The sequence below is a fragment of the Danio rerio genome, chromosome 9, assembly GCF_052040795.2.
Source record: "Danio rerio strain M-AB ecotype USA chromosome 9, GRCz13ab, whole genome shotgun sequence".
NCBI classification, from domain to species: domain Eukaryota; kingdom Metazoa; phylum Chordata; class Actinopteri; order Cypriniformes; family Danionidae; genus Danio; species Danio rerio.
The window spans coordinates 10,246,458-10,271,619 of NC_141029.1; the positions used below are offsets into that span (position 1 = coordinate 10,246,458).

At 34.6% G+C, this 25,162-nt stretch overlaps 3 protein-coding genes across 4 annotated transcripts in view; 2 read left to right on the forward strand and 1 right to left on the reverse strand.

The window, feature by feature from the left end:
- The window catches only part of LOC147842272 (uncharacterized), a 543,494-nt gene that overhangs the window by 497,753 nt on the left and 20,579 nt on the right, over window positions 1–25,162 (reverse strand). The gene's annotated exons all lie outside the window — the stretch shown is intronic.
- Window positions 1,403–9,651, forward strand: LOC147835248 (uncharacterized). The gene is made up of 4 exons (XM_087267526.1): window positions 1,403–1,527; window positions 4,277–4,585; window positions 4,725–4,790; window positions 5,374–9,651. Exons 1-3 carry the CDS (start codon window positions 1,458–1,460, stop codon window positions 4,766–4,768), a joined length of 423 nt encoding a protein of 140 aa, XP_087123652.1. The 5' UTR covers window positions 1,403–1,457; the 3' UTR covers window positions 4,769–4,790; window positions 5,374–9,651.
- On the forward strand, window positions 11,743–18,878 carry LOC141376073 (uncharacterized). Of its 2 annotated transcripts, none has more exons than XM_087267522.1 (4): window positions 11,743–11,868; window positions 15,797–16,105; window positions 17,841–17,881; window positions 18,232–18,878. In XM_087267522.1, exons 1-3 carry the CDS (start codon window positions 11,799–11,801, stop codon window positions 17,843–17,845), a joined length of 384 nt encoding a protein of 127 aa, XP_087123648.1. In that variant the 5' UTR covers window positions 11,743–11,798; the 3' UTR covers window positions 17,846–17,881; window positions 18,232–18,878. The 2 variants fall into 2 exon arrangements, with proteins under 2 accessions (XP_087123648.1, XP_087123647.1); XM_087267521.1 differs by having other exon boundaries at window positions 18,691–18,878.

Sequence of the window (25,162 nt, forward strand, 5' to 3'; positions counted from 1 at the left end):
GTAGGTAGTGCTATCGTAAGAAGGCCGCTGGGTCGAGCCTCGGCTCAGTTGGCATTTCTGTGTGGAGTTTGCTTGTTCTCCCTGCGTTTGCGTGGGTTTCCTCCGGGTGCTCCGGTTTCCCCCACAGTCCAAAGACATGTGGTACAGGTGAATTGGGTAGGCTAAATTGTCCGTAGTGTATGAGTGTGTGTGTGAATGTGTGTGTGGATGATTCTCAGAGATGGGTTGCGGCTGGAAGGGCATCCGCTGCGTAAAAAAAAAAAAAAAAAACTTGCTGGATAAGTTGGCGGTACATTGCGCTGTGGCGACCCCGGATTAATAAAGCGACTAAGCCGTCAAGAAAATAAATGAATGAATGAATGGTGGGCTTTTGAATAACTCTGGATCATCTGGATTATCATAGAGTCAATGTTTCTTTGAAAAAAGTTGTTAAGCACAATTTGAATATGAAAAGTCAGCCTGTCATCACAGTCAGCCAGTCATGCACACCTGCTGTACATGCTACACATATAAACATTTATTGCATATAAACAGAAATAGCTGACAACATGAAAACTCTTCAAATCAGTCCTCTATCTTATTTGTGGACTAGAAAGTTTTCAGATGGTGAACATTTTGAATGTTGTGTAGAAGTCATGAAAACATGTTGAGTTTTTTGTGGTTGGGCTATTCCGGCCACACAGGCATACTTCCTGCTGTTTTACACCTATATGACCGCTGAAGCATTGCAACAAAAACTGTTAAACGTTGGAAATGTAAGGTGGCAGGTTTAGACCAATTAAAAACTGAGAAAGAGAAAGTCTCTGATTTTTATTCTTTCTAATTCCTAACATTCCACATAACTTTATTCATCAAACTGAGCATATACAGCGAATAGAAGATGTTCCTCTTTAGAGAGATATGAGCAGATGAATCATATATGTCAAAAGAATTAATGATCAATTTGAAGCAAATGTATTTATTTTGAATTATGTTACTTTAATTCCTGGTAACCCAATCAAAACATTATAGTAATAATTTCTCAATTTTGATGAATGCTCTTTAGTTTAATGAATTTCATTGTCAAATCATCTTTATTTCTGTAGCTCTCAGTGCAAATCATCAAAGCAGATCTCTTTAATAAATGCAGGAAAATATTTAATGTTTAGGTTATTTATAGATAAGGATAATCACTGTGAAGGCCAATTTAAAAGCTAAAATTTAGGAGGTAATAACAGGCCAAGTAAAGAAGACCATAAAAAAGTGTTTGCATGCTCAACAATAGAACAGGCAGTGTGATTTTAAGTCCAATAATAGTCTATTAAATGTACCAAATATTCTTTTCTGTTTTACCACAGGCATTGCCCTCTTTCCTCTCTTCTTCTCTTTTTTCAGTCTTTACAGCTCGCCTGCATGTCTTCAAGATAGAGAACGGGCATAAGAGTTTATGCTCCTTCACAGGGTTAAAGTTTGCTGCAATGGCCAAATTTCAAACCTGGATTCTTCATCTGGACCTCAGTGTCGTCATTATTCTCCTGATTCATGCAGGTACGTTTCACTTAACATTTTTTGACAAAAATCAAATAATATGTCCTTAATATGAAGCCCAGCATAGCTTGATGAATAAATATTATTGTTAAATTGTTTACAATTTAGTGCTGTTGTTGAAAAAGTCTTTTGTTTCTTCTGTAATTCTCACTTGGTCAAAGATTATATTTTACATTTGTTAATTAAGAAGACGCTTTTATCTTACACAACTAAGTGAGAATAAAAGACGCATATGGAATCGCCAGAGAGCAATAATCCAGTATATAATCAGGGTTCAAAAGATTAAGTTTTTTTTTCTTGTTTTTTTCCCACAGATTACAAAGTACATACTTTAAAAGTAAATCATAACATGTATGTTTAGATTACTTAAGTTTATTAATATTATGTAAATACCTTAGAATAATAATAAATAACAAACTGTTCTCTTGCAGTACTTGCTGCACTTCAATAAATCATGAAGCTTGGTTTTCCTCATAATATAATTAACAACATTATTTTTTCACAGTATTTTTTCTGAAATGACAGTCTCAATAGTGATATTCAAGAAGGCAACATTATGCATTAAAACACATTAAAAAGATGCATAAACATATTGGATAATTCAGGTAAATTATTATTGTTTTGGCTTCTGGAAAATGTCTAATTTTATAGTGCTACATGAAAAATAAAATACCTTTAAGCTTTTTTAAAAATAAAAAAGTGTGTACTTTTCTGAAAGGGGAAATTTTATAAATGAAATTTATTGTAAAACAACATTTAAAATTATTATTTAATAATGTTTTTTAATTGTATACATTTTTGCATATTTGGCATCTATAGGAGAATGTAAACTCATAGTCAGATAATCACCAACTGCTTTATACACTAATTACAAATTACAGTTTCTGTTAATGTTTAAATATAAAAACAAAAGTTACATTTAGTGTAATCTCCTTAGTGATCAAAATCCTTTTAAGATAAAATATTAATTTGCATACAACTCATTTTGAATGTAACTGTAATAAACTATAACAACTCATACTTGTATTTTAACCAAGTTATTAGGCTTCAAGACTACAATTACACTTCATCTCAAAGTTAATGAATTTTTACAATTTTACCAAGAACTGTGATTGAGTCTAGTGGGCAGCTAATAATTGCCACAACTTTGATGATGAAATGTTATTTACTATACCTTCTTATTTGGTGTGGTTATAAAAAGATTGTAAGGCTTGAAGCTGCTATTCTGAACCAATAATCAGAAACAGAAAGCATGTAAAAGGATGGTGTGTTTAAATCCATTACTTATCTTACTCCATTGTCATTAATCTAATTCTGACTCCATTAAAGTTGTTATCATCATTGATAAAGAGAAAGAATCTCAACGCCTTAAAGCAGGCAAAGTTGTTTTTTAAGTTACATGTTTAAGGCTTTAGAATATAACAACATAACATATTGCATAAATAAATTAGCTGTAGCATATGCACTTTTAAGCAACAAAGACAGTGAAACTGCCTTTGTTAGCATATGAGGCTACGCACCGGTGTGCAGGAGACGCAGAGTTAAAGCCATTCTCCCAGATCAGCAGTTACCTTCCTTTATTATATCCTGGGCAAAGCATTGCCAAACATGATTGAAAACCACCCCCTAAAACCAGCTGAACATGGGGGCAAAGTTGAGGAGATAAAGTGGGGGAGAAGAACATTACTCACACTATGTACAGTTGCCTCGTACCGGGCCAAAGCACACTTGCCCCCCCTCTTGTCTCCCCCAACAGCCCACACTCACATTACAATCGGGCCTGGGCACGCTTACATCATCGATGATGCGCTAGTCAGAAGCCCTCTCGCTCAGCACAGTGGAGATTTCTTCAGTTATATTGTTTTAGTCGTTTGAGATGCGGTGACACGCAGTCAGATGTTTCGCCGAACAGATCGCCACTTTTGACGCTCATAAGCAAACATAAAGCCCTCGTGCTGCAGGAATTAGGAGGCTTGCTGAAGGTTTACAGCTGTCATGCAGTGAGGGGTTTGCATGTTTAATAAACTACGGCAGTTTGCATTCACTGAACAGTAAGAATGATTAATAAATCTATATGAACCAGTCCCTTAAAAGTCATGTCTTTCAGTTTCGGGCTTTGGCTTGTTTGCACTCAGCCCAAGTGAAGTGAACCGCGCTCAGTCTCACCTCTTCCCAAGTGAACCATGCCTGAGCCCGATTCAGCGCACTCACACTACTCAAGCGATCCGGGAAACGAGCCCGGTTCAGATAGCATAGTGTGAGTACACCCTCACATACTCTCCTCAGGCCATGACTCTGCAATAGTAAATGTATTGTATATTGAAAAACAATGTCTCTGTTGATTTTATCACTACAAAGCTGAAGTCATAAACTTTCAAATGACACCAAATATGACAGAGTTATATGATGGAAGATCACAAGCAGAATAATTGTGTATGGTGAAAAGCACATGGTTACTGTAAGCAAATGGCAGAGATGTGTATTGGAGCTGTGAGGAACTCATCGGAGCGGACCCATCCCATGCTTGGAATGTCTCATTAGTCCTTCATTAGCATAGAAAGAATAGTATATAATATTTTCTCAGCTTACAAGATATATTCAAATGTGTTGCATTACCAGGTCAAACGATTAAGCACCATCAATTGTGTTTTGTGTGCCTTTTGTTCCTACTGCAGGATGACTGTGAAAATAACAATAATAACAATTTCACAACCCAGTGTAGTGACTGATTTTCTGTGTTTTTTCTTAGATTGTTCAAAATCTAACCAAGAGTCAAAGATTTATCAGCACATCAGCAAAGCAGTGTTTGTGGGGGAAACAGTTACACTTCACTGCAACAAAACCACATTAGATAATGAATTTACATGGAGAATGAACAACTCCCCTGTTTTTGTATATTCTTCTGAGATTAACAGAACTTACACAAACTTCAGCTCAAACAGGATTCACATCAACCCAGCAGCTCCAAGAGAATTAACAATACAGCAAATACAAGTGTCTGATGCAGGAAACTACACCTGTTATCCAGCAGGCATAAGATGGACATTAACAATAACAGGTTATTACATGACTTTATTTATTTTTAACTATAAGTTTGCAGCAGCTATAAGAACAACTTTGCTGGCTGACTAATTTCATGGCTTGTTTTTGTGTCTGTTGGAAAACACACCATCATCACCTAAACAAAAATCGTTCAGCATCTTCATCATTATCATCAGCTCATGTTTTGGAGTCATTCTGATCTGTCTGATCAGCATCTGCTGGTGAGAGACGTTGAGTTTTTATGAACATTTCACACGCCATGCACAGTAGTTCCAGCACCTCAGCTGCTACTACACCTGTGATACAGAAATGCAGCAGTATTTACAATTTACTATACGCTGCGAGTCACAAACATCTTTATGTGTTCAGCATTAGTAAAAGACTCAAACAGATGAGTAACTTTTAAATATATTTTTGTGAACATTTTGTGGCCTTTACTGATGACAGTATCTACCACTTTTTACACTCAGTGCAAATATGTAATCTAACATTTTACATATAATTATTTTATTGTTGAGCATCAAATGTATCACAATAAAATTTATATTAGATATTAAAATACATTGATATGTATTGTGCATTAAATCATAGTCATAATTTAGCAATACAATGGCTTCATATGATTTCATCTTCAAAATGTCAATTCCTTTATATTTTGACAAAAAATTAAGCAATTTTGTGGATAGTTGATGTCCTGACAAACAATAACAGGGACAAACATGCACACAACTACAAACAAATCCCCTGCTATTCTACTGAACTATTGTGTTGCATTGCTCTCTTAATGCTTCATCTTTGTAACAGGAAGCAGAAGAGGCAGACGATAAAATCTCGTTCAGGTGAAAAGGATGTAAGTGTATTTATAACACATGGTTCTTATAAAGCACAAGTGTAAGTATGTTTTTTTATGCTTTTATTTTTGTCTCAGAATATGATGAAGATCTCTGACTGTGACAAAAACTTAACAACAGTCTGTGTAAGTCAGTTGAACTTGGTATTCACCTACACTTCGTCATTTTCATGAAATGACATTTGTTAAAATGAGCTTAAACAACACAATTATTGGGATTTTTTTTTTTTTTGGGGGGGGGACTTAATTATTTTATGTTTAATCTACTTAGATTTGTAAAAACTAATAAACTAACATAATTCCTTTGTTGCACCAACACAAATTGATTGTGTTGAACCCAGCATTTTTTGCAATGCATACAATGGCGGCAAGAGCTCAAACATACTGCAAGATAAGAAAATGCATGCAAATAGAAAAACACAAAATTGAGAAAACATCTTGATCAGTTTGACAAAACAACACATGCAAATACAGAAATGTGCTGTATAGCACAGACCATAACAGAAATGTGTTGGGGACCTCGAAAAACTGATGAGCCCCAGCTGCTTCCTGTCTACTGTCAGAAGTATTTTGAGATCTGGAGATGAGTTTTTAATTGATTTTAACATCCTGGTTGTACGGATCCTTGTTGTTTGTACATTTTTACCCCAATTAATGAACTGCAGTCCCTATGAATTGCAGTTTCATTAGCATTAAATTAAATTTAGGAAGCAGACGTGTCTAGCAATTGGAGTGTGGCCAAGCCCTATGAAAGAGAACCTGTGCACCACACCGCTCTATAGACGAATTACCATGTTTGTAAACATTCAGGATGCGTACGTAGGGAGGTGGCAGAAAAAACAGGGGCACTAGCATTTACAGTGAGGGAATGACATCTGATGCAGTACAGAGTTAGTTGTTGTCTTAGAAATAAGATATATTGATGACTTATATATATTATTTACATAAGGCTTTCAGTGTATTATAACAGCTCATGACCCAGTGATAAGCACAGTGATTTGGCAAAATAAATGTTAAAGCGAGCGGCGTTCATCTGACAGATCTATTTGCGATAACACCCACTCAATGAATACTGGATAAGACGAAATGACTAAGCATTCAGCCTGAAATATACAATCTCATTGAAGATGAATGTGAGTTCAAAAGAGAGAAGTTAAAGGCCTACAAGTCTTTGGATGCCAACAATGTTGTTCTGTGTGGTCATGTGCAAGAAATAATGTTCCATGATTACCAGATTTAACACTACAGTATGTAGAGCTAAAAACCAAGGTTCTGCCTAGCCAAAGACAAGAAAAAGAGATGGAACTGCACAAGGCCTGGGTAATAATCATCAACAAGCAAAACAACTGCATTCTGACAGCGAACTGCACCTGTAAGGCAGGGTATGTGAACTTACACATAGAGGTAAAACTGGTTTTATATTAACACATTCGCGCTTTCTCCTTAATAATAAAATTTCATAAAAAGTATTATTTACAAACTCTCAATAGCGAAATCATATTAGCAGCCAATGACTATCAAAGTACAACATTGTTCACAGTCAAATAAACAATTACTATTGTTGTTTTCAAGTCACACTTGCTGGTTATTTCAGACCGAATATTCAAAGTGCTGTCGTAAACAATATAGGGAGTGTGTCACAAGTTGTCAGTGAATAAATGTGTGAAATATAAAACTAACTTTACCTAAATAACTTTCACATTTCATACTTAGTATTCAATGTCTGCAGTTTAATTAACCATATTTAACTGTTTTTCCTGAAATTATTTCTGCAATCAAAAATGAGTAATGTGTATGATTCAGCATAGCGTGAACTTTCCTGATATAACATGAGAACTGTCGAGCATTTTTAATTAGGTTCTCATTCCATTTAGCTCCCTTTTAGCCAAATACGTCAGTTGGCATTAAAGCAGTGTGGTGTACAGTAAAAGTTAAGTTTTCCATTTTTTTACCGCACAACACGACATGTTTGCTATTGCAGCCGCTCTTTTTTTGCAACCGGGAACTTATGTGACGTTATGCGTGACATAGGTTGGTAATTCATTTATAGTTCCACAGAGAGGAGCTCTAGAAAGATAAAAGGAGGAGCAATGACAACGGAAGATAAAAGAAGACGAGGCCAAGGACATTTTATATTTGGTCTTGCTTTCAGTTTAGCAGTACTCATCTGTGAAGAGCTGCTACCACCCATTTGTTGAGTGTTTATTTGCTTTTTTTGGTGTTTAAACGTTCCCCTCCCACCTCCTTCTTTCCTTGAACTATGAGTTGAATACCTCATTAATCATCCCTGCACGCAGAGGATGTCAACATAACATCAAATTGACATTGTACCTCAACGTCGTGGGGACGTTGGATTTTGTTTGGAAATGAAAATCGAGTTGACGTCAAAACCCAATGTCAGACCTGTTATGTTCTGCATGTATTTTGTTTAAATAACGTCAAGAGACGAGGACATCTGTCTAACACTACATGTTTATTTTTCGGATACAACACTTCCGCATTACGTCAGGACATTATGCACTGCTGATGCACCATAGAAGGATACGTGAACAAATTATGGACAATTCGCATTTCGTAAATACATAACAAGGCTAACATCACTGCCCAACTTCCAACCTAAAAGCAACCTAAAATCAACCTTAAAACAACCAAACATCAACGTCTACTCATGTTACATCTTGATGTTGTGTGGACGTTATCACTATAATGTCTATCAGACGTTGGATTTTGGTCATTTTCCAACACAACCTAAAATCAACCAAAAATTAACATAATTTAACGTCGTTATTGGACGTCAAAATAACTTTGTCCTTAGACTCTGGCTAGATATAAAATTTGGTTACCTGACATCATGACCTGAATCTAGCCTAATATTAATGTCTTATAATGTGTGCCTGCTGGAATTACTTCAGGTTTGTCACTCTCTGGAGACCCTTTTCCGTGTGGCCTGGTGACTCTGGTCTGCACTATTTGCAGTGTGTTTCTGTATGTGTTGTGAGAATTTGCATGATTTCTCAGTTTGTTTGTGTTTTTCTAGTTGCATGTGTTTTCTTTACTTGCAACACATTTGAGCTCTCTCAGCCACCGTACTTCTCCATCACTTTCACCACAGCACTTCAGTCACTGTTTCATTACTGCATCTACTGCAGAGCATCACAAACATCAATGACTCATTTCTTAGTACAAGTAAAACTTAAAATAAAAAGTTATAAATGTATTTTTATTGAAAATGAGCTTGAAAGATTACAAGTATATGTCCAAAGAATATCCTTTTATATATTTTTGACTACCACCTAGAGTCATACAAGCTAAGACCGATGAGTTCACATATTTTATTGACACAAGCACAACATATAAACACACCAGTTAGTAGTAAGAGGTACTGTATTTAACATCGCCTTAATCCTTTTCTATTAATTTTACTTCATCTTAATCTAACCTAATTAAAACATGTTGTTGTTATAAATAAACAGCTAAAAATACACATGACCACATAATTGGGGTAATGTGAACTTTGAACAGGATCTGAAATGTCTGCTTCTTATGAGTCATTCCCTGATAGCAAAATACACTCGGGCCAGATCCGGCTAGATTCCCGCCTGCCTGACTCCGGCTGCCGGACTCGGGCCGGATGCCTGTGGACTCACTGCCCGATTCCGGCCCGCAAGCAAGCCGACGCTGCCGCATCCGCGCCGGAATCGGCCCGAGAGTAATGTGCGCTGCGGCCCGGAGCTGGCGCGACTCAGTATTTATATACCTTTTTTATATACCTTTATATTACAACCCTTTGAGTTGTAGCAGCAAACGCAGGCTATAATGTAAACACAAAGTGTAGGCACTGCTTTTAACCTTTGAATAAAATTCAAACAGCATATATATCCTATGACAAAAATAATCAAAGGACAAAATAAATAAATGATAAACGTTTATTGATTGCAAGAAACAAATAATACTAAAATTTAATAAATTATTTTGTAGTGCACAAGAACATCAATATAAAAACAATAAAACTACACAATTAAGACACACAGGAAGATTCAAAGAAAACTAAAACTGTTTTCTCTTTGTGTTTAACAGGTCTACAGCCTTCACACAGTTTCATAAACTTGAACTTTTCTTCTCAACTCAGTGTTTGTATCTGCCAATTGTATTCTTTTTTTCATTGTTGTGGAAAACAGATACTAATGTGTGTTTGCTTCTTAAATTTGAATAAATACGTCTACTAATCTACTAAACAAATGTATTCATTCATTCATTTATTTATTATTTGTTTATTTACAGACAGAGAAATACAGATTTTTTTTAATATACCTACTTTGAAATGCCTAAACAGGTTAAACTTACTAAAAGGTGGATAACTGCAAATTACTATTTATAAAGTACTGTATTCATCACAGGCTACTGCTAAAATGCTTTAGGATATATTTTTGCTGGACACAAGATGGCGCCATTACAAACAAATGGAGCATATTTATGAAAACTTGAGATTTAGTAAGACTCACTTTCACTTGTGTTTGGATCTGCTTGGTTTGATATATTATAAGTAAAAATGCATTAATAATAATGATAATCTATTTTAACATGCACTCATGATTTAAATGTTCATGTGAAATCAAAATTTACATTGATTTGTAACTGTTGTGTTGGACCAGTTGGCATTTCAGTGTGGAGTTTGCATGTTCTCCCTGTGTTCGTGTAGGTTTTCTCTGGGTACTCCAGTTTCTTCCACAGTCCAAAGACATGGAGTGAATTGGGTAAACAAAATTGGCCATAGTGTATGAGTGAACGTGTGTGAATATAAGAGTGTATAGGTGTTTCCCAGTACTGGTTTGCACCTGGAAAGGCATCCGCTGCGTACATGTGCCGGAATAGTTGGCCGTTCATTCTGCTGTGGTGTCTCTTGATAAATAAAGAACTAAGCTGAAGGAAGGAATATTTAGCTTAGGGCATATTGTTATTCTTGTGCAAGTTAATCGACTGAATTTAGTTCTGACTATCTGACCAATCTGACCATTTGCTTTAGCGTTCTGAGTGGAGGTCCTTGTTGATATCTATTTATTGTTTCTTAATCATGCCCCTCTTACCATTAGTTGTCTATATAATGTGCAAAAAATCACCACCCTATACAGTATTTTTAATATTTTCATTCAAAGTAGAAATAAATGCATAGGTAAGGGAAGCATGGCTAAGAATATTAGGCTACTGTAAAGGACTGCAAACGCCTGCAGAGAGTGGTGAGGACTGCAGAGTCTATTAATGTCTTATGACTTTGTGTGTCTGCTGGGTTGGATTGAAAATGGCCCAAAGAAAGTTTCCTTTTTTCAGTGGATTAACTTGTTATTGTGCACTAGCTAAATAAACATTGTAATTTTGATTTCTTATTTCTGAGTTATTTCAGAGATCCTTGAACTAAACCTTAACATAAAATCAGACTTTTTTAAAAACTTTAATCTTAGATCAAACCACTGATTAGCCTTCTCTATGAATACAAATGTAGTACTTTATATAGAAAAACTATTCAGAGAACTAGGCTTTAGAAAAATTGTCTCGATCATACAGAGATGCAAAATGTCCTGTTTGTGGTTAATGTGTGAAGTGTGATTCGTGTCGCTGTAGAATAATTTATTTTCTGGTTATTACAGTAGGTCTCCGTGGCGAATATCTTCCTGCTTGTCTTTTCCTGTTGCTCTTCTTAGAGAATAACTACTTTACTCACCAAAACATTAATGTGTTTTGGATCATTAGTTCACATTTATGATTGGAGTGCTTTGCTTCTCTATGGATTACACATTGTACAAAAATCAGGCAAAGTGATTCTGAAAAATATTGCTTGAAACTACAGACACAATTTACTTATGCTTACATTTGTAACTCAATTAATGACAAAGTACATGCAGGTTATTTGTCCTTTTGAAAAAGCAATCTCACACTTTTGAATATTAACTACTCAACATTTCACATCCAAGTTGAGTCGTATTGTGATTCAGTTACATGTGAGGGCAAACAGTAATATTAAACAGTGGGTCTATCAGGACCACTGTGCCATAATTAAACATACATGTAAAAATACAAAACAGGGAAGAACCTAAAAAAATAAAAATAATAAACCTACACACATCCAGGAGCTAAATCTATTTTGAGTTCTGTATAAACACTGTTTGAAAATGAGTGAATCTGAGTAAAATCTAAATTATTCCACATAATTTATTTATTTATTTATTTTTTACTTAGTTTAAACTACATGAAGGCATCAGCTATTTTAGGCATTGCTCTTTGTTTTCACTTCCTCCTTTAGTTGACTTTCTTAAGCCCATCTACAAGTGTTCAGCAGAGGGTAAGAGTTTATTGTCCTTAATAGCTTTAAGCTGAGTTTGTTGTTATGGACAAATTTCAAACCTGGATTCTTCATCTGAATCTCTGTGTCATCTTTATTCTTCTGATTTATGCAGGTACTGATTTCAGATAATTTCTTTTTTTAGCATTTATTTAATAATGACTTGGGTCTGTATTCATACACATGCATACACACGCACACACACATGCACACACAAAATGTTGTCAAATAAAAATAAACAATGTTTTTAAATATATTTAAAATATATGGAAACAAAGAACATTTTTTAACATCAATCATTATATCAACACATATTTAGAGTCTGAAAATTACAATTTTAACAGATTGTAGTTGAAAGTTGAATAAATGTTTTAAAGGAATATTATATATGTACAGATGAGCTTTTTTCTTGTTTTAGATGTTTTAAACAACAAATAAATATATTTCTTCCAGTGTTACATTAATACTGTTTCTTACAAAATAATTAATTCAATATATTTTTAATACATTATTTAAAAATACACACGCACGCACGCATGCACGCACACACACACACATATACACATATATATACACACATATACATACATATATATATATATATATATATATATATATATATATATATATATATATATATATATATATATATATATATATATATATATATATATATATATATATTTGAAGTCAGAAATATTAGCCCCCTTTGAAATATTTTCTTTTTTTTTATATTTTCCAAATGATGTTTAACAGAGGAAAGAATTTTTCACAGTATGTCTGATAATATTTTTTCTTCTGGAGAAAGTCTTATTTGTCTTATTTCGGCTACAATAAAAGTAGTTTTACATTTTTTAAACACCATTTTAGGGACATAATTATTAGCCCCTTTAAGCTATTTTTTCTTGATAGTCTACAGAACAAACCATTATCATACAGTAACTTGCCTAATTACCCTAACCTGCCTAGTTAACCTAATTAACCAAGTTAAGCCTTTACTGTAAATGTCACGGTAAGCTGTATAAAAGTGTCTTGAAAAATATCAAGTAAAATATTATTTACTGTCATCATGGCAAAGATAAAATAAATCAGTTATTAGAAATGAGTTATTAAAACTAATGTTTAGAAATGTGCTGAAAAAATATTTTCTCCGTTAAACAGAAATTATATATATATATATATATATATATATATATATATATATATATATATATATATATATATATATATAACAAATATTATTGGTAGTTTAACTAGGTTAATTAGGTAGTTAGGCAAGTTATTGTATAACAATGGTTTGTTCTGTAGACTACCGAAAAAATATATAGCTTAAAAACCTAAAAATGGTTTTTAAAAAAAATAAAAACTGCTTTTATTTTAGCCAAAATAAAACAAAATTGGATTTTCTCCAGAAGAAAAATTATAATGAGACATACTGTTAAAATTTCCTTGCCCTGTTAAACATAATTTGGGAAATATAAAAAAATTAATTAATTAATAAAATAAAATTTTTTAGCCCCTTTAAGCTATATATTTTTTTGATAGTCTAACAAACCATCATTACACAATAACTTGCCTATTTACCCTAACCTGCCTAGTTAACCTAATTAATCTATTTAAGCTTTCAAATGTCACTTTAAGCTGTATAGAAGTGTCTTGAAAAATGTATAGTAAAACATTATTTACTGTCAGAAATTGGGGAAAAAAATAAACAGGGGGGTTAATAATTCTGACTTCAACAGTATATATTAGGGATGTAACGGTATCAGAATTTCACGGTACGGTAATACCTCGGTATGAATGTCACGGTACGGTATTTATTGAATCATTTACAGGAAAAAAAAAAACTTTTGAAAATACTCCAAAAAAGTGCCAAAAGTGTCAATGACATACAAATTAGCCATCTATCTGTTAGCTTTGAAACAGGAACTTCAATTTTAATAAAAAAAAATTATTAAACCATGTAAAAAAAATAAAGTTTCAATTTAGTATTGTTGAAAACTCATCACATTTAACATTTAATCACTCACTTAGATAGAGATGGGTTTAAAGGAAAATTATCATATAACTATAATCTGGTAAAAGCTGGTATCTCTGGGTATTTACAATGTCCCCTGCAACAGAAAAAACCCCTCTCATTTGGGACTGAGGATTCTGGGACAAGAGAGATATGACTTGGCCCAGGTTGACAGCAGTGGGGTAACGTTGTGCATTGTCTTTCCCCCACTTGAGAGGACAAACCATGAGTGAGATAGAGATCTCTTTGCGGTACAAGTCAATGTCTGCATCAATCTGAACAGTGTGCTGTGTTTCTGCAGTCCCCATGACTGTTATTAGTCGTATTCCCCAACTTGCAGGCACGTGCACACATAGGGCTCAACCTGTGCAGTGTACATGCCCTTTTTAGTCTTGGATAGAAAATGCCCTTCCAAAACGATCAAAAGTGCCCCCGCGACGCGACACAACCTCCGTCCAGTCCAGCCCTTCAGTAGGCGCGCGATAACACCTCTCTTGAGTATGCGCGCTCAAACCCCCTCGGCGCTTTACAATACGCGCGCCACAACACAGCTGATCAGAACGCGCGCGACAGCACCGCTATTCAGCACGCGCGCGGCGACAACACCCGCTTTAGGTTCGATCATTTCCATCTTTTTTTCATCTCCGCTACTAGCAGCACACTCCATTTCCGCATTACTGGATCTGTAGCGACAACAGACCGCAAAGGATTATGGCCACGCCGGGGCTGATGGGAAATGAAGTTTCAGCTACCTCCCGTTCGCTTCATTCGCCTGAGCAAATTTTCTCAGAAGACCTATAGTTTTACCGAGTCATGCGACTTCGGTAATATCGAAAAAATTTAATATTGCGGTATGACGGTATTTACAATACCGTTACATCCCTAGTATATATATATATATATATATATATATATTCATTCATTCATTCATTTTCTTGTCGGCTTAGTCCCTTTATTAATCCGGGGTCGCCACAGCGGAATGAACCGCAAACTTATCCAGCAAGTTTTTATGCAGCAGATGCCCTTCCAGCCGCAACCCATCTCTGGGAAACATCCTCACACCCATTCACACACACACTCATACACTAGGGACAATTTAGCCTACCCAATTCACCTGTACCGCATGTCTTTGGACTGTGGGGGAAACCAGAGCACCCAGAGGAAACCCACACGAAGGCAGGGAGAACATGCAAACTCCACACAGAAAAGCCAACTGAGCCGAGGTTCGAACCAGCGACATATATATATATATATATATATATATATATATATATATATATATATATATATATATATATATATATATATATATATATATATATATATATATATATATATATATATATATATATATATGGCCATTATTTGTATTTTGCCATATTAATAGAATTTAATTAAGAAAGTAAAATAAGCATGGCTGATAGTAAAATGTGTAAACTTTAAAAAAAAAAAAAAGAAATGATGCATGAAAAATTATTTAATGGAAGACAAATTTGTTTAGATATGTTTAGTAAACTCTTAAGTAAAGACATGTAAATAATTACATATTATTTTTGTACTGAAGCAAAGATGACAGATGATAGTTTGTTATTTGGTCTAGTGATTTAGGAGTACTCTTCACTTCTCTTAAAGATTGACTGATTTAGAAGCCTAAAATACTGCATGAAAACCCAAATGAGTCCCAAATCTAGAACCAACATGTACCTTAATTTTTGTTAAAATGGTACGATAGGAGCTACCTTTATCTTGAAGATATGAATACAGCCCCAGACCCCAGAGCCGATAAACCAAATTATACCAGCTGATGACTCCTACACACTATGATGGTGAAATGTTACTTATTATATGGTGGAGTTATTAAAAACATAACGTGCTGTATTATCAGGTCAAAAGATTAAGCACCATATAAACTGTGATTTGTGTTTCTTATGTTTCTACTTAACAATGGCTGTAAAAAAGTAATAATAACAATTTCACAACCCAGTAAACGGACTAAAACTACAGTGATTTTTTGTGTCTTCTTTAGGTTATTGCAAATCCAATCAAGAGTCAAAAATTATGCAGCACATCAGCAAAGCAGTGTTTGTGGGAGAAACGGTCACACTTCACTGCAACAAAACCACATTAGATGATGACTTTACATGGAGAATGAACAACTCCACTATTTTTACACATTCTTCTGAGATTAACAGAACTTACACAAACTTCAGCTCTAACAGGATTCACATCAACCCAGCAGCTCCAAGAGAATTAACAATACAGCAAATACAAGCGTCTGATGCAGGAAACTACACCTGTTATCCAGCAGGAACAAGATGGACATTAACCATAACAGGTTATTCTTTATTCTGTAAAAATGTTTAATTCAGAAACTACAAGGTCTTTAGTGCCTATAGCCGGTGTTGGATGACTGATTTTTGTTTGTCTGTTTTGTGTCTGTCAGATAATTGTACCAGTCCAGAGTTGTCTCGTGCTCTGCAATCTTTCTGCTCTGTCTGAAAATCTGCTTACACAGGTGACATTAACCTGCTTCCTTACCTGTTTAACTTTGTTGTTCATTTCACGTTTTGATGCTTTCTAAATGTATTTTTGCAGACAGTTTCTATTGAAATCACGTTCACAAAGTCAGTTGAGTTGGCAAATAGTTATTTTCATCTTTAAATATTAATATTTATAATAGTACTGTAGCTCTTCTACAGTTTGTGTAAATGCCATCTATTGTTGTTCGTGTGTAAGGGCAGGCAGTTTCTGGTATTTATATTCAATTTAATGAATATGTATCGATTTTGTTAAGCTTTTTTAATGTGTAAATAACTCCTGTTAAATATACAGTATATATTTAGATCTAAATGCATACAGTTGATGTCACAATGAAATACCTTTAAAAAAATATTAATTAATTACTTATTTAAATTACTTTTATCAACTCTCATTAAAGAAATTGTAATTACTTAAAACAATATTTTCCATGTGTTGTTTAACAGAGAGAAGATTTTTTTAACATAATAGTTTTATAGTAGTTTAATAGTAGTTTTAATAACTAATTTATATTGCCTTTGCTATGATGACAAAACCTGTTATTTGTCTTTTTTTTTTGCCATATACTAGTATAAATTCAGATTTCACTGCAATTTAAAGTGTTATTGGATAAAAGTGGTTTATTCTTTAAGAGAATGGAACAAAAAATATTATGGGGCTAATAATATTGATCTTAACATTATTTTAAAAATGGCATAAATTCTAAACTAAAAGAAATTAAAATATTTAATATAGGAAAATATTTGAGGAAATACTGTGAAAATGTCCTTAGTCTGTTAAACATCACTTTGATATTCATCATATTTGAAAAATATTACAGGTTTTACAGGAGGGCTAATAATTTTGACTTCAACTGTATGTAAACAAAATCTATTAATTAACAGGTTCTGTATTTTGTGATTTACATTTTTTGCCTGTTTTTTTAACGTTAATGAATTGCATTATTGGACTTTGATCTCTCTAAGACTTAACACACAAAAATTTCAGAAAATCTCCTGGCAGTTTACTAACACTAACCCATATAATCTTCAAACAATTAAATATGTCAATAAATGTATTTATTTATTTATATATTTATTTATTTTAGCTTTCAACATTAAAAGTGTGCTGGCGGAAAGACCAAAATCCCATTATGCAATTCAAGAGCATAAATAAATGAAGTTAACCCATGTAGTAAACTGTTCGTTTATGGATTTTTTTTTACAGTGTATGCAGACATTTATGTTTATATATGGACAATATTTTTTTTATCTAAAAGTGTCCAAAATCCAAACTTCAATAACATTAATTAAATGTAAAATATTTTTGAATGTCTTCCAAATATAAAGTGGATATAAAAATATTTGCTAAATTAATTTTGCAACAAAATAAAAATGTGTTATTTCATTTTATCTTAAAGATGTATGTTCTATCATATTAGTAGTTTGCAAAAAGTATAAAAATTAGAAAAACTACAAGTTTGCAGGTTCATTCACACACAACATAACTCCAGTGTTTCTCTTGTGCTTTTCTCCTTTTCTCTCATTTAACAGGGTAGAAAGGAAAGATGAACTTTGATTCAAACCAGGATCTTGTAAGTATTTCCAGTATTTATTGACTGTACCAGTTGTTATAATCTTTATCTGTTCTTGTCAGAGAAGTTACATGTTTTATTTTTTTGCATGTTTGTCTTGAACAGTTAGTGTAAGTCAGTTGAACTGGAAACCCACATGTTCATTACAGCGTGTCTGTCACATATACACAACTGCATCTGCTGGAACACACCACAAACATCAATGTCACACTTTTTAGTCCACTTGGTCTTTGTAAAATCACTTTCTATTTTCCACCTCACTGAAAGTGTCTTAGCTATAAATATGACAACATAAATTGCACATCTGAGCTTTGAGCGTGTGATTCACTTCACTTTTGTGTTTTCATAAGGTCTGCAGTCTTCACACAGCTTCATGAACAGGAACATTACTTCTTAACACACCAGTGTTTGTATCTGCCAGTTAGGGGAACAATACAGACATTTGCAGTTTTCATTCTGGCTATTAAATGTGTTTTGGCTGGAAAAACTTTTTTGAATAAAAAAATATGTAAACATGTTTTCTCTTTTCATCACACAGTAAAATAAGCTGTTTAAACTTTGATTAAACATATTCTACATTGGATGATTATTAATAAATAATCAGGATATTAACTAGTAATAATACCTGAGAGGTTAAACTTGGGGATTGAAAGGTTGTTTATAATTACTAATTAAAAAAAAAAAAACATGAACATATTTTTGTGGAGTAATACTAATTTCAGTGGATCTTTGACATGTATTGTGTCAAAGTGTGTTTAAAACAGACTTTGTTCAGGTTCAAAAAAGAATCTCTTTTTTTCTTAATGCAGTTGAACACATGGTGGCGCCATGATAAACACTGACCTGCAGCAATACAACAATAATCAACAGGAAAGATCAAGCCATAAGTCTTTCACCTAATTTCACCTTTCTTCATTTAACATATTTCAACATCACATGAACATACACTTGTGTTTGGATTTGCTTGGATAAACTAAATAATAAATGCATAATATAAGGAATCTGTTTTATGGTATTTATTTCTTTAATTGAAAATATTGCGCCTAGAATAGCTTCAATGGTATAAGGAATTACAAAGCAACTTGTATCATTCTACATTGATTAAGAGTGCTTTCACACTAGCACTTTTGGTCCATACCCGGGTTCATTTGACGTCATAGTACAGTACGTTTATCTAGTGTGAATGTGTCTTCTGAACTGAGTCTACCTGAGTCCGCCTGAAAGAGGTGGTCTGGGGTACGGTTCATGCAAACTTAGTTCACTTCTGATGAGTGAACCGCCAACTGTACGACAAACTATCGTTTTCATAATGTTCGTTCATGTGTGTGTCCAGCCTGATCTCACGAGAACACGTAAGTATTTTACGTTTTGATAGTTTAGTGGCTAATTCGTACGAATTCGTACGAGTTCAGTCGTAAGAAAATGTATGATTTTAAAAAGGAGGCGTGGCACCTAACCCCACCCCTAAACCCAACCGTCATTGGGGGATACGCAAATCGTACTAAAATGTACGAATTACATCGTACGAATTTGTATGAATTAACCACTAAATGAAAAAGTTACGAATTGCCGCGAGATTGTGTTGGTGTGTCTGTGTCATGTTTCATACCTTGGTGACATGAGTGGGACTGAGCCTGGGCAAACAGTGATACACAGTGATGTCTGCTTGTCTCCTTTAAAAACAGCCTCTGCAGACACTGTGGCTGTTTCTCAATATGCGTTCTTGTCTGTACTTGCGTTCTTGTGTCCTCGTGAAACGTCATCAATCGTTGCTAAAGTACTGTTCCAATTCAAATTTCACTTTTTATTCTCATTTTATTGTTAACGTACAGTGAAACTGATGAATCCATGGTGCGGTAAGTGACGTTATGAAGTACACTGCTGTTCCATTTGAAGAAGTACCCAACTTGTGTCCTCGCGTCCTCGGGAGTTCATTCTTCCAAGTCTGAACTTTGCGTACTTGGTTTAGAGAAACAGCCTGTGTGATGTTGTAGGAAGCAAATCTTGAGGTAACAAGTAGAGGGTGTGTGGAATGAATGAATAATAAAGTGAAAACAAGACAGGGAAGCATATGGCACAAAGAGAAAAACAAAGCCATGTGCTCACATCAAATAGGCTGAGAACATACAGCCAATGAGAACACATTAATTATGTGCTTAAACAGAGTAAAACAAGAAAACAATGCTACATACTACACAAATGACAACACAAGACTTTAGACTGAACAAGAGAGAGAAGTGCCCAGTTAGTGAGTGAACACCTAACCATCCACTCACAAGTTTGACATGCATGTCTGAGTCCCAGGGCCAAATCAAAACCAGGATTGATAGAAGTATCTCATGGTTGAACAGCAGGCCATGCACAAACAAACAAGTGAGTGCGCCCACAACAAGACACAACGACAAGCGAGAGAGAACATGACTTGAGCTTACCACAACCACACACTCACTACGAAAATATATAGACATGAGAGTATGGCCTAAGAGAATGCAAACGGCACACTTCAAAAGAGACAAGACAGGCACAGTGTCTGTCCCCAAAACAAGATTAAAATGACAGAGCCATGACAGTATCCGAAACAGAATATCAACCAGAGAGTGCCTGAGGTAGTCCAAAGAAAATTGTACATCTTGCAGTTTACTTGCAACTTGCAGGCAAATGGGCAACATTGATTCGTTTTAATGGAGTTTGACTGTTTTTTTTAAATACTTTTACAATCCAGGAGTCAAATATTCTGCTAATTTGGATCAATCAGAGGATATATATATAGATTCGACAAACAGTGTTGTTGTTTTGAACATCAGAATATTATTTCTTTCAAGCACAATAGCAGGCCTATAATAATTGTTTCTACAATACCTGTCTCTGCCATTGATTTGTAAATGTTAAGCTTTATTTCAATTTCAGAAAACCGTTATCAGTTTCAGAAAACAGTAATTTTGCAAAATGATTGGTCAATGTTACAGAAACATCCCCTGCGATTGCTACTTTTCACCACAAGAGGGCTTCATCACACGAGTTTTGACATTCACAATCTGGACTTTCTCATGCCCCTGTACCTAGCAGAGATGGCAAAAGTACACACATCCTTTACTTAAGTAGAAGTACAGATACTCACATTTAAAACGACTCTGGTAAAAGTAAAAGTACTGACTACACATTTGTACTTAAGCAAAAGTAAAAAGTAGTCATTTGAAACAGTCCAAAGACGTGGTATAGGTGAATAATAGGTAACTAAATTGGCAGTAGTGTATAAGTGTGTGTAAATGTGAGTGTGTAGGGGTGTTTCCCAGTACTGGGTTGCAGCTGGAAGGATATCCGCTGTGTAAAACAAATGCTGGAATAATTGGCGGTTCATTCTGCTGTGGCGACCCCTGATGAATCAGGGACGAAGCTGAAGGATAGTGAGTGAGATAGGTAGATAACTATTCCTCACATCCTATTGATACAAAATAACTGACTCCAATTTTATGTAAAATGTTTTTTGCCAAATTTATGAAAGTAGCCAAGCAGCATCAAACTCTGCAATATAGCCTCACAAAATTGTTTAAAAAGGCAGCCCATGTATCATCATTCTGACGCAAACTCACAGCGTTCAGCATGTAGTTCTTCGGCTGTTAGATCAAAAACATCAGCTGCCAGTCATGTTGATTCACTCTAAAAATAATTCTGTAGGCCGGTCTATCTTTATAAATAATGTCTTACATTTTACACTGAATTCTGTCTAAAATATATCGATTTTTTTTTTGTCTTTTGCTAAAACAACTTAACAAATTTAACTGCAGACTTTTTTTTTGCATTAGGCTAAAGCTGCTTATTTCTTCAAAGAGCAGCTCTTATACATAACCCAGAAATAAAGCAAATTAACCACAATGCATACATTCTTTTATAAAACATTTGATTGTTTTATTACTAAATGTACAAATCTTTTAAAAAAAAAAAAGCACAATTATTCGCGGTGTTAGATTGAAAGTCCGTGCAGTAATGATCAAAAGTGGGCAAAAAGCTTATGCATGTAAACAACCTCTTGTTTACCTGTGATCTGATCGAGTAAAAGGTGTATTATTACTCTGTAAATTACTCTTTAAATTTCTTCACCGACTCTCTCTCTTAGTCATCCTAGCCTTTCCCAAAAGTAATCTTCATAAACTAGCCCACATACGGTGTGCGATAGCCACGCACTAGCATGCAGGCGCAAAATGAGGAAAAATAGACTGCTTGCTTTAAAAAGATGCTGTTAATAAGAAATAATAAAGATCGCGCGACCAAACACATAAAAACGAAAGTAACAAAAATGGAACAAGAAGTAGAAAGTACAGATATTTGTGTAAAAATGTAAGAAGTAAAAGTAAAAAGTTGTCAAAAAAATAAGTAGTGGAGTAAAGTACTGATACCAGAAAAATCTACTTAAGTACAGTAACAAAGTATTTGTTCTTCTGGTACTTAGCCCACTGTAAAACCCAATAAGTTAAGGTAACTCAAACCATTTGACGAAGCCGATTGCAACAAACCATTTAAGTTCTAAAACTAATCCTAGTGAGCACTTTCAACTTAATCCATTTGAGTAAATAAAGCAGTTGGAGCACAGTAAAACCCAATAAATGAAGAGAACTCAAACCAACTGAGTATTGTAACCCAATAAGTTAAGGCAACTCAAACAGTTTAAGAAAACCAATTTCTACAAACCATTTGAGTTAAAAAACTAATCTATATGAATACTGTGAACTTACTTCATTTAAGTTGAAGTAATCATGTGTTACGTTAACCATTACCTTCAACACTGAGTTCAGAACTCTTTTCAGATTCAATACATTTTGAGTTGACTACACTCATTTCATTTGAACATGCCAATTGTTGGGTTTAACATTGCAATTTTAGTTAAGTTCCTCTTCAAAATTATTCTTTGTCCCAAGGGTCAATTACAGTATGTACAGCAGTAATACATCGATAAAAAGCGTCCACAGACCAGACAAGACTTTAACATACACAAAGACAAATAAAAACTGCAGCTAAAAAAGAGGTTCACTGGGTAAATGTTTAAATAGTTTATAGATAAATAAACAGTGATTGCACACCTAAAATGGACAGGGTGATATCTCCTTCTGTTGATAGTGTTCAATGCTTGATTGGCAAGATGGGAAAAATAATTCTTGTACCTCTGTTCAAGAGTGCATCGAGTTCTAAAATGTAAGGCAGATGATAACGATTGCTGCATTTACACTGCAGATCTTGATGGTCAATTCAGATTTTGTGACTGTATCTAAATTTATTTGACTTGCTTATAGTGTCTTTTTGTATCTGCGACTCGTATCCGTTATCTACATTTTTTGTATATAACAAAACAACACTAAAGTAGATGCACTAACTGGAAAAGGAAGTGAAGAAACACTTCGGTAGTTATTGACTGTCATTAAAAAAGGAATTGAAAGTGGTACAAGATTCAACCTTATGCAATTGGTGAAGCCGGGTTGATTGTACGATGTTTTGCTTTCCACAACACATTTAAAGGAGGGAAAAATAATGCTAAATTGCAAAGAAAAAAAGAGGAGAGTTGTTGCAGCTTCAGTGAATGTTGCATTTATCACTACTACATAAATAGAGAGATGTGTGGAGACCCCAAAGGACTTGTAAGTGGTGTGATCAAATTCATGGAGTCTGGGGTCAGGAACAAGGTTTTTTTTTTTTTGACATGCTTAGTCAGTGGCTGTCTCTTTTGAAAACATTTGACAAATTTTTGCCTGGCTATATATGTGTAGAAATGCATCACAGTTAAAGTGTGGTGGCTTACAACTGTCAATGGTTATTGCACACTGGATCATATCTTTGACATAAGTGACACGTCAGTGTGCCTTATTGCCTGGAAGTTTTGCCAAGCATTGCTAGATGACATGATGTGCAACTACATCACGCTGCCAGAAAGTGAGGATCTTCAAACAATACTTTTTTTGTATGTAATAAATAACCATTGGGATTTTTTTTTTCAGTGTGCAGGGGCTATTGTCAGGAGCCATATTACCCGTCATCGAACCACTTAAAAACCACACAGACTATTTTCATCGTAAAGGGTGGCATTTGGCAATCTACAAACTGTTGACCACGAATTCTGATAGGACAGTTATATTTTTTTCTGCCTGGTTGTTGTCTCTTTCCCCACATAATAAAGTTATTATTTCATTTGATAAATTTGACTGTTGGGTTATACAGTGTACGTCTTCAAGCCATAGAGATTTGGGACACCACCTCCTGTATGTAGATGCACAAAATGAGGGATGGGGTAAGAAGAAGGGCTAAAAGGTAAAATTGGAATTGGGCTTTAGTATTAGGCATTTTTTATGAAAAACAAACAAACAACAATCTGAGGTCGGTCAAAAGTAACATGGCGTACAATACAGAGCAGTCTCACTTGATAAAAGGCACTGAAGTATGTAATCAGTTGCTTAACCTTTGTTTCATAGTTTGACATTTTGACTTTAAAACTTCAGCTTCACAAACACTTTTGTGCTGGATTGGATCAAGATGAATAAACCACACCTCTCTGTTCAATAATCTTTAAAAACTGTTTTTTTCTGGACACAAACTTACACATTAAACTGAAGTGAAGATCTGTCACCCAATTATGTCAAATACATAAACTGACTGGAAGACAAAGTGTAACACAGAAAAACTATCACCTTCAGTTTAATTTTGGACAATCAATAAAAATTCATTAAAAACTAAGAGGTTTCTCATTTTTCAGAGTAGTAAATCCACCCTTTTTTGAACCATTAACAAAATTTGTGCTCTTGAAACAGGATGGGGGTTCCAGACTTTGAGAAGCCCTGGGGCCTCATGTACGAAGACTTGCGTGGAAATCTTACTAAAACATTGATTCAGATGTATGAAACACTGCGTACGCCGAATCTCACGCATATTCTTTTGTACATCTGAATAAATGTGAAACTGAGCGCAACATGCACAAGCACAAAACCCCTCCCTGCCTACTCCCCCGTATGAATATGCTAATGACTATGCTAATGGCAAAACCCAACGAAAAAGCAATGGCAAAAGCAAGCAAAAAGAGAAACTTTGAACAGAATGTGAATTGGAGGTGCTGCTTTCGGAGGTAGACCGGAGAAAAGCGGTGTTATTTGCAAGTTTGTTCTCCGGAATTAACAACAAAAGAAAAAAATAGAGTGGGAGAGTTTAGCTGATGCGGTTAGGTCTGTTAGGTTAGGTCTGTTAGGTCAGTTGGGTCTGAACATCGCACTGAGTGCATTAACAAAAGAAATAGTGTGGTTTATA